Source organism: Sphaeroforma arctica (genome assembly GCF_001186125.1).
Source record: "Sphaeroforma arctica JP610 unplaced genomic scaffold supercont1.742, whole genome shotgun sequence".
In the NCBI taxonomy this organism is placed as follows: domain Eukaryota; class Ichthyosporea; order Ichthyophonida; genus Sphaeroforma; species Sphaeroforma arctica.
In genome coordinates this window covers 4,824-14,236 of record NW_014039816.1, presented here as the reverse complement: position 1 = coordinate 14,236, position 9,413 = coordinate 4,824, and the positions used below count along the sequence as shown (strand labels likewise).

Genomic DNA, 9,413 nt, shown 5'->3' with positions numbered 1-9,413 from the left:
CATATAAATAATATCTTATACACGGGCGTGTCAGAGTATTAAAACCCTAAATCCACTTACTAGGCCCCTTGTTCTTCTTCTCCAGTTTTTGTTTCCCCACTCTGCGGTTGTGTGCAATTATTTCCGCCTCAATCGCAGCGTTCTGCGTGTGTTCCTCCTCCAGTTTCCTTTTGCGGCTTTCTAATTTATTAACACGTGCCTTGTACAGTTTTTTCCTCGTGAGCTGTACGTGTGCATGTGCATATAATTAGTTTAATGTTAAAAGAACGCTGACATACACACACACGATTGAGATAGTATGCCTCACATACTCAAGCCTGATACAGCTACTGCCCCGTAAGCTGAGTTCGAGTTCGCGATAGTGTACATACACACACACATGCAGTCGTTGAAAAGTGAATGTGTACAAACGATACTGTAAACAAAACATTAACCATCAATATTGGAATCGCGCACGCACGCACACACGCACACACACATATATATTTAGGATCAGAAATTATAATAATAGTAGGAACACGGACTTATGGATTGGATGCTGTAATACGATGTGTCTTTCCACATAGATTTATGCGTCTGACATGACGCTTACACACAAACCTTGTATTCATTCTCGCACGTCCGCTTTTCAAAGGCGACCATGTGTGCAATGGACTGTAACCTGTAGTCTCTGCTTATCTCCGCTACTTTATCGGTTGCTTCCTTGTCTTTCTGCAGCTGAGCTACCTTTTGCACATACACATCCAGCGTTCCTGCCTCTAACAGTCCGATGTCGTTCTCTATTTGTTCTAATTTTTGTTTGTATTTTCTGTACCAAAAGTGGGTGAATTGCGAGTGTGGGTGGGTATTTACTACACGTGATTGTATATGTATATGTACATATGCATATGCATATACATATATACATACATATATACATACACACACACACACACATATATATATATATATATATATATATCGATAGATAAATAGACACAGGCTCATAATTCAATAAAAGAGTGTCCGTAAGTGCATACTTGGTGGAAAGGAGGAACTAGTGAATGTATCAGGCACAGGTGAAAACCCTAAACCCAAAATCCAGAGACAAGTCACGGTCTGAAGAACACTCAGGCCGACCCTGCCCCAAATAAAGCCTAATTACAAACAATTTATATATAACTTACAGGTTCTTAAGTTGTGAGAACTCCTCCTCAATCTCATACATGTTCTGTACAATGACTTGGCTCTCCATCTCCGAATCTGAAGTGCAAAAGAAGTGTTTATGAGTACATGTTAAACCATTCGACGGGTATTGTCCACCAGGCCAATGCAAAGGAGAAAATACCATATCATCGAAGGTAAGGTGCGCACTCAATGCTTATAGCTTTAAATGCGACCACATACCTCTATATGATACCTAAGTTCCATAGTAGCTGTATATGAGAAGCCGGTGAGACAAGCGTCTCAAACCACAAGACATTGTACTAACACGGAATGGCTACAAGGACGTGTATGCCAGGATAAGAACTTCGAGATTAAACCCAATGGACATGTACGCAGGTAAGGGTGGTTGTATGCGTTCTTTTTTGAAAAAAAAGTATTTGTATGCGGGTGTCCCAAAAAAAAGGACAGGACAAAGCCCAAAAAATAGGACAGGACATTCTAAAATTTTAGAGGGGCTCAAATAAGGTGCGAGCCAAACAAGCCATTGATCCACCGATATCAATGTGCGCTATATATCCAGAGGCAAGAGCATGTGCGTACATGTAGACGTGCTAGCAGCACTTCATAACTCTTCACGAATTGTGGATGCTCGTCTGCTCGATTTCATACACCACACAGTTCATAAACAAGATGCTCGCGTTTGTTTTTGGTCCCATCAATCGCGCAAATAGGGGAGCACGAAACACATCGTTGCTGTATTGCATGGAGTGGGGTGATCCATATTAACTAGGATAAGTGTAAGTATACTATTCCTCACGTACTGAGTGTTGCCTCTAATACAGCGGTGAGAGAAATGAAGGCATATACACGTTCACATACCTTGGTCGAATTCCATATCCCCGGTTTGTAGATGCGTCATGGTGATTGTTGACATCGCGTGTCGTGTGTACTGGTAGCGTCTTTCAATATTTGCTGACGCTGTGGATATATTTTCGGTACGCTCAACACGTCTATGTGTGTGATTCACGTTGCTGGGGAAGCAGTGTAATGTGAATAAGTCTGTGATTGTGGCGTCGTGTTGGCAGGCACCTCTCGCTTTAGTCAAGACTGCAATTTCGTGCGTACTGTTTCGCTCACCTATTGATATGTGTATTGATTATCTGATACGCACAAAATGCCCCGTACAACCGGATGTTGGACAGTGAAAAATGCTCGCCAGGTCTAGGCTGAAGTCACTGAAATGTGGGTGAGTACACCGTGTATCCTATATGAACTCCGAGATTTATCTCACTGGAAAATACTTACCGATATATAAAGAGATGCAACAATGAATGCGATTGCAGATATCACAGACGCAAACTGTGCTGTTCTTGAATAGCAGACAATTTGCGAACATTCAATTCTGGCAATACCTTGGTGGCGATTTGAATCACCACTGTAATCTATAGTAACGTAGGCCGAATTAAACGTGTCCTCAATAGCACACTAATCTATTCGTTAAAAGTAGGTCTAATAGTATTGGCGCAGAATTGATTGTGCCGAGATCCCCCAATCTGTGGAGATTAATTAGACTTGTGGTTGAACTGCAAATGTCGTTGTATACACCTGTTAAGCTAGGTGTAGTGGTAGGCGGATCCTCACTTTGAAGTTGTTTAGTATTTAAACGACGATGGAATTGAGACAGTGGAATATCTGTATGAATTATTATAGTCATATATATGATTCTACTGATGGTGGTGGATATTCACAGCCACAGGTATGCTGAATGATCACTACGAGCGCGACACAGGTATTGTATTACCATTATTTGCACAAGCACAGCACAAACAGAGAAATCCCATCCCATCCCATCACTCATCACAACCCAAAAGCATTTGACGTAAATATTTTGAAATTTGTTGAAATTTTCGGATTTCGGAATTGGGACAGTCTCACACAATCACAAAATTGGGACTTCAGATTTGTCAGCCGAAGGCAAAACGATGAGCAATTTAACGGCATTCACCAATGAACTGCAGGTATCAATTTTTGAGCATGGGGACGCAGAAGTAGTAGACAACTAAAGAGGACTACTCTTTCTCCCGTCATCGATAAAAACTAGTTCTGGTTGGTGATTCATGATGGTGTCCATCGTCCACGCCCGGACGTACTAACTTTCCACAAAATATATTTTAACTTTTTACATATTTTACCACGAATATCACAGATTCACATAACTATACCGCTGTGACGACAGTGACGCTGCGGCTGTGACCACAAATATCATGGGCAGTGGGCAATTAGACAATAACTTTGTTTAGGCGCGCAATTTTTTTATTACTCCCTTTGAGGTAGGGTTTTATGCTGGCGCGGTTGAAGGCTTGTGGTTGACTGGTCAGTGGTCGCCTAACCTGTAGTTGGGTTTTCAAATTTGGTGTCCAATATAAATATTTATTACAATTTTCTGGACCTGCTTCAGTTTGACTTTCGTACTGTTGTACATACTCAAATATATGCATAGGTATATTTCCGTTCATCTCGATCTAACACCCCCTAATCAAACATTCAGGACCAAACCGAAGTAAATGTTGTAGAATGTAGAATGTACTGATTTTAGAATGGTACGTTACCAGGTAAAACTCCAAGTAAGACTGTGTATCATAGTCGGCTAAAATGTGAAGATAGGAGGTATAAACGTGGACTGCAAATAATATCCTGCTGACTATATAACACAAATATCGTTTTGTATGGCACAGTGTTTAGGCAGGGTGTAAAACAACTGTGGTAAGGTAAACACTCGAATAGATCCAACTGGGATCACAATCGGGTGTACTGGTGCATTGTATGAGACAGTAGGACGCACCCATGTACACGTTCATGGGTTTTTTTTTACAACGTACCGTACACAGAGCATGATTATACTGAAATTTCATTCGGAGCATGATTTGAATTTCTATGTCTTAGGCAGATGTTTAGCTGCCTGGGTGACCAATCTAAAATTGCTTTGCTGCATTTATGTGCAAGGCAATGCCTATTTACTTATAAAACCGGTCAACCCCACTAGGAAAGCATTTTTTAAATATCTCAACAGAAACCATATCTACAGAATATAGCGGGCTTAGTTGTACAATACATGTTCCATACAAAAAGCAATTAGTTATACTTCGCGTCATCCGTTCCGTAGCGTGTTATGTTCATCAAATTTATGGTATTCCGTTCAAGTTTATGACATTTTGTCGGAGCGAAGAGTCATACTTTTACGCTTGAAAGAATTGTACGCATGAGAGATACAAAATAAAGCAAGAAATAAAGCGTTCAGTCATGCTGCTATACCGTGCTGTTCTGTGGACAGTACACGTTACTGATGCTGGCAGAGGTGTGCGATAATGCGCTTCATGACAACGTTTGGGTTGTTTTAAAAAAAAGAAACCAAACAAAAAACAACAAAAACAAACAAACGCATATTTAAAATAAAATAAAAGACTGGGGAGTGGTGACTAAAATAGTGGTGAGTGGTGAACTGGTGAGTGGTGAGTGGTGAGTGGTGAGTGGTGAGTGGTGAGTGGTGTCACTGGTGAGTGGTGAGTGGTGTCACTGGTGAGTGGTGAATGGTGTCACTGGTGAGTGGTGTTTGTCAGTTGTCAGTCGACTTGTTAAATAGTAGTGACACTCTAACGTATATATTCAAAAATATAAATACGCTGAACGCTGCAGCCTGCAACTCGAGTGTCATGACTCATGAGTAGATTGACGTTTTGACGTTGCTTGAAAACACGACTGTCTTGGAGGAATTTAAAAAAAAAACGTTTATGTACTTCATGAGTTCATGTGGGTGGCACTTCCGCGGCTGCGTGGCAGCCTTGGCGGCGCCAGGCTGGCGGAGTGGTGGTGCAAACTGCAAACTGCAAACTCAAGAAGTGGATGTTTCAATTGAAGGCGATTGACGTAATATTTTTTATAGGATTGAGGTATCGAGTGCGAGCCGGCGAGAGGCAGAGAGTTGAACAAGAATCGCCGGGATTTTGTACGGCCCTCTGGAATCTGGATAGGGTCTCGAGCAAAATTTAGCAGAGACCCAAATCCAGCGAGCCGTGGATTTTGACTGGTTTACTGGTAACTGTCCCCAACTTTGGGTTTGTCTTTTCTATTTATAGTTTTTGTATATCAGTCAATAAAATCGGAAGTATCACCTGTTTAAGGATTCTGAACTCCGCTCGAGGATTCGATCCACAAGAGAAGAATAATCAATCTAGAATATACGTAAAAATATGTAGTGCGTTTTCTATTGCGAATTATGCCTCACAATACGATTGTTCGATGTTCGCTTGTCTACGTATTCCTTTTTCTGTTCTTTGGATCACCCAACATTCGCGTATTTTTTAAAAAATATAGCACTTTATATATTTATATCTCCGCCGGATCAACAGTTCAGCACGCTGGTTTTTCACAGCTGATTGATTGTGCTCGCACACAGGTGCATCGCCTGCTGTACTGCTGTAAATAGAGTGTATTTAGACCTCTGTAGTGTAGACTAATAGTGAGTAGTCTGTCGACTGTTCCTAGCCCATCAGAATCAGTATATTTTTAAAAATGGCCATGTACGTGTATTTCCAATTTAAAAAAAAGTGTACCTATAAAAAGCAGCCTTTTTAGTAAAAAAAGACGGGTTATGCAAGGCAGCACCCACGGGCTGCTGGGCAATGTGGGCAAGGGCAAGATCAAAGATGCCATGAGTCCAGGATCCAATTTGCGAAAAAAACCCCCAAAAAAAACCAAAATAGACCTCGCTCTTTTGTACATATAATAACTCTAAATACTAAGCACAGCCTGTAATTTAGTCGCAAATGCGCATATGATACGGACGTTCGAGCGGAATAGGCTTTACAGTTAAATACTTTAGTAGGAAAGCGTACGCAAACGGTTACTGTGTAGTGCAATAGAAGTAAGCTAGTGGCCAGAACGCACGAGTAACAACCTTGGTACTGCTCACCTGTGTATAGTTAGCTCCGCCTCACCGTGTGCATATTAGAACTTCCACTCACTACTGTTATATGAACACACGACCGTGTGCTTCCTCCTACCAAAAACAACATCTTTAATAATTCACCGTCATGCGTTCAACTAGCAATTTGCCTCAGCAGTTGAAGGGGCTTCGCAACGCCTTCCAACGACCTGTCGTCCAGAACTCATCTGCTAAATTGAGCACGAGTGCGTCGCAGGGATTGAGTGTAGCATGCGCACCACAGAACACGTCAGCTCACTGCGTGCGTGCCATTGCAACGTCGGAAACAATCGGACGAAGGTTCTCTACTAGCTCGATATCTAATGCGTCCGTGCAAGCAGGAGTGCATAATACATACATCAACTGGGTCCTGGACAGCCTGAAGTCCTGGCTTCCTTCGGGAACGTCGAGTTTGTTTGCACGCAAGGGTTCTAATGATAGCGATAGTAGCACCGCCAACGGAGGGCATAACAGTCCTCCGCTGCCAGAGCTGCCGGTCAGAAGAAGGAATACTGCAGAGGCTCATACCGAACCTGACTGGCAATATCTCACCGCCCAACAACTGTGCGACGCATCGGGCGAGAACGCACAACCCATTATTTTCTCACGTGAGAATGTAAGCGAGTACTATAGACAACGCAGCGCGCAAAGTAGAAGCGACAATTTAAATACCCACTCCTCGCACCGCATGTCACACTCTTTGGGTTATGTGATCACACATAATGTGTTCACAAGTGTATGCACGTACTTGTTCAATCCCGTCAAGAGGCTTAGTATCAGTGCTGTAGAGAGCACTCATGACACGCTTACGCACGCCCTGACATGCAGCTATTCGACCTACTACTCGGCTGAGAACCTCCAGACATCCGAACAGGTATGTGGAGCCTATGTGTAGCCTATGGGTAGCCTATGTGTGGGAGAAACCACAATGTCAGTTAATATTTGGGAAGATTGAGCTATCGACTTAAAGAGATTGTTGTGTGGTGTGCTTTGTTATACAACTCCTAGGAAGACTGTTGCGCTGCAGTATGTTGCTCTCAATAGCACAAGTTTTTTAGTCTTTACATATGAGTTTGCTTGATTTCTAGCTTCTAATCCTTGTAGTATGGCGCGCGAGGCGAGTTGAGTTAGAGTCTTGGGCGTTTAAAGTGTGTACGGTAGTCAATTGATACGCATTTTGTTCTTGTTTACAGGCCTGTGCGTATGTAGAGTTATGTGACAGCGTTGACTGCTGTCGGATGGCTTAACCGTTGGAGTGTCTCTGATTTGCATACATAGTATGTACTGGGGGTGGTTGATCACTCTCGTTCATCATACGAGAGTGCTATGTGTTCTGTGTGAAGCTTGCAAGTGCTAAGTCTGGGGAGTAGGGGGCGTACGTGGGTCGGGTTGCTACATCCGATTCCTAGCGTATCAGGTGGTGTCTCTGTGTTGGTATGTATTGTTTGGTCGTGCTTGTTGTGGGTGCACGTGGTTCAGTCTGTGACAATCCTCTCATCGCATAACACAAGGACGAGTATATTAGCCTTGCCGTAGAGTAGTGCTGTGGCGTTTCACATAATCACCAGCTTTACGCCTGTGGGAGAAAGTACATACCGCTTGTGCTTCATTGTTTCATTCGCATTAATTGGTGTTCGTGGTAGTGTCACAGGCTGTCTTTACGAGGGTATGATATCCTTGATAAACGCATCACATGTCATAACGTAATCATCCCTTAAGCGTATACAACAACTCTTGTCCCCTTACAAATACTCATCATATCCGTTTCGTTGCACAGACTAATTGGGTGATGAATGGGCTTTCCATCGCCGGCATGATCGCTGCTGTGGACGTTATGTTGCTGGGTTTGGGATACGTTTTGTTCTGAACTCTGCAGCATTAGACTTGCGGGTGGGGTAGACTACTCTCTCTCGCCCGTCCCTGGACAGGGAAGGTTTATGTGATACCATACTCGTCGTAGTTGGCGTTCAATGTGATGCGCCCTGCAGTGTGCTGGTAGCGGTGCCTGTCAATCCATGCGCGGCAAATGATACCCGCGAGACTAGGGGTTTAGGGGTTTTTAAACCCTACACTGAAGTGGCATGACCTATCACAGATTGTATGGTAATCTACCTGCGAGTACTGAGTTTAATGAGTGTGTTCCTGATTGTCGCCTGCGTAGTAATCGCATGCAACAGTCGTATCGTCATGCAGACGAGTGGTGGTAGTGTCTGTGTATGAAGGCATTCATGGGGTAACGAGATGGCCTGAAGGTCAAATTAAGGGGCTATTTAGTTTATTGAGAGGAGGACGGTTGTTCCACATGCCGCTGCCCATCAATACCGGTACAAGGACTTGGGTCAGTTATCATCGTCCGTCGCACACATAGTCACACTCCCATACACAGATGCCAGTATGGTGCTCCACACGACCACACACACCGCGTGGTCTTGGGTATAGCGTTTGACAGACTGGCAATGCGAGCGCCGCTGTTTAACGCATTGCACAGTGGTCTGCGTAGAGAAGACACGTGCGCACAGTGCCATTAGCCCGTTTGTGGTTGTGACTGACTCTGATTCCGTCGGTCGTGTTGGGTGGGGATGGGTTCGCGCACGGAGTTATGACGTGCTTGATATGCACACGACTGAGTTGCACTGTGTTATAACGTTCGGAGGCACGAACCAATCTCTATACAGACGCCATACGATGGTGGACGAGTCGCGTATCAGACCGTATAGTCTGCATGACATGACTGCCAAACGCCCTGTAGTAGTTACACACCACACATAGCGAGCTTATCAGTATACAGTAGTAGCATATCTGTGAGTTGAACACTTAATGATAGAAAACTCAGAAGGATAAGTAAAAAACCAACGCAAAAAAACTAACGCTCTCAAAATTGCAGTTGCTGAATGCTGGTCGCCAGATAGCATTTAGATGCTATTTTTAGCCTCTTTTTTTTTACCATAGTTTTTCTTGTCCCAATTATGTTATAGTCGTTAGGAGTACTTGTTGCTTTGCACCCGGTTCATAACAACTGGGAATAGCACTGGCAATTATGTTTGTAATTTGAAACTTATCGAATGTTGTGGTCGCAAAAGTGCTTTATTTTTTAAGACCATTGAGAGTGATCATTTCCGGGGCCTATGCATTGTGCCAATATATATAACGTAAGATGATTCGTTCGGGTTGTGTCAGCGATGTCTGAGTCATGAATAATAGACATGTGCAGGCGCACATGTCTACCACACATAACTTTTGCAATTGCCTGATATATATATATATATATTTATATTTATGTATATAT

The 9,413-nt window shown here is 43.1% G+C and overlaps 2 protein-coding genes across 3 annotated transcripts; one reads left to right on the top strand and one right to left on the bottom strand.

Annotated features, from left to right (window-relative positions):
* Positions 1-46: 46 nt before the first annotated feature.
* On the bottom strand, positions 47-2,852 carry SARC_08335 (hypothetical protein; the record flags this gene model as incomplete). The annotated part of the gene is made up of 5 exons (XM_014297689.1): positions 2,452-2,852; positions 2,026-2,177; positions 1,167-1,242; positions 601-808; positions 47-223 (listed from the first exon to the last, which is right to left on the bottom strand). Exons 2-5 carry the CDS (start codon positions 2,078-2,080, stop codon positions 47-49), a joined length of 516 nt encoding a protein of 171 aa, XP_014153164.1. The 5' UTR covers positions 2,081-2,177; positions 2,452-2,852.
* A 3,118-nt stretch (positions 2,853-5,970) lies between these two features.
* SARC_08334 lies at positions 5,971-8,982 on the top strand. 2 transcript variants are annotated; one of them, XM_014297687.1, is made up of 3 exons: positions 5,971-7,001; positions 7,321-7,404; positions 7,905-8,982. In XM_014297687.1, the coding sequence occupies exons 1-2, from the start codon at positions 6,237-6,239 to the stop codon at positions 7,372-7,374; spliced, it is 819 nt and encodes a 272-aa protein (XP_014153162.1). In that variant the 5' UTR covers positions 5,971-6,236; the 3' UTR covers positions 7,375-7,404; positions 7,905-8,982. The 2 variants fall into 2 exon arrangements, with proteins under 2 accessions (XP_014153162.1, XP_014153163.1); XM_014297688.1 differs by lacking the exon at positions 7,321-7,404.
* Positions 8,983-9,413: the final 431 nt, after the last annotated feature.

Coding starts and splice junctions, on each gene's coding strand:
- SARC_08334 (XM_014297688.1), top strand. CDS start 6,237: ATGCGTTCAACTAGCAATTTGCCTCAGCAGTTGAAGGGGCTTCGCAAC. Junction 7,002..7,904: donor ACCTCCAGACATCCGAACAG/GTATGTGGAGCC, acceptor TTCGTTGCACAG/ACTAATTGGGTGATGAATGG.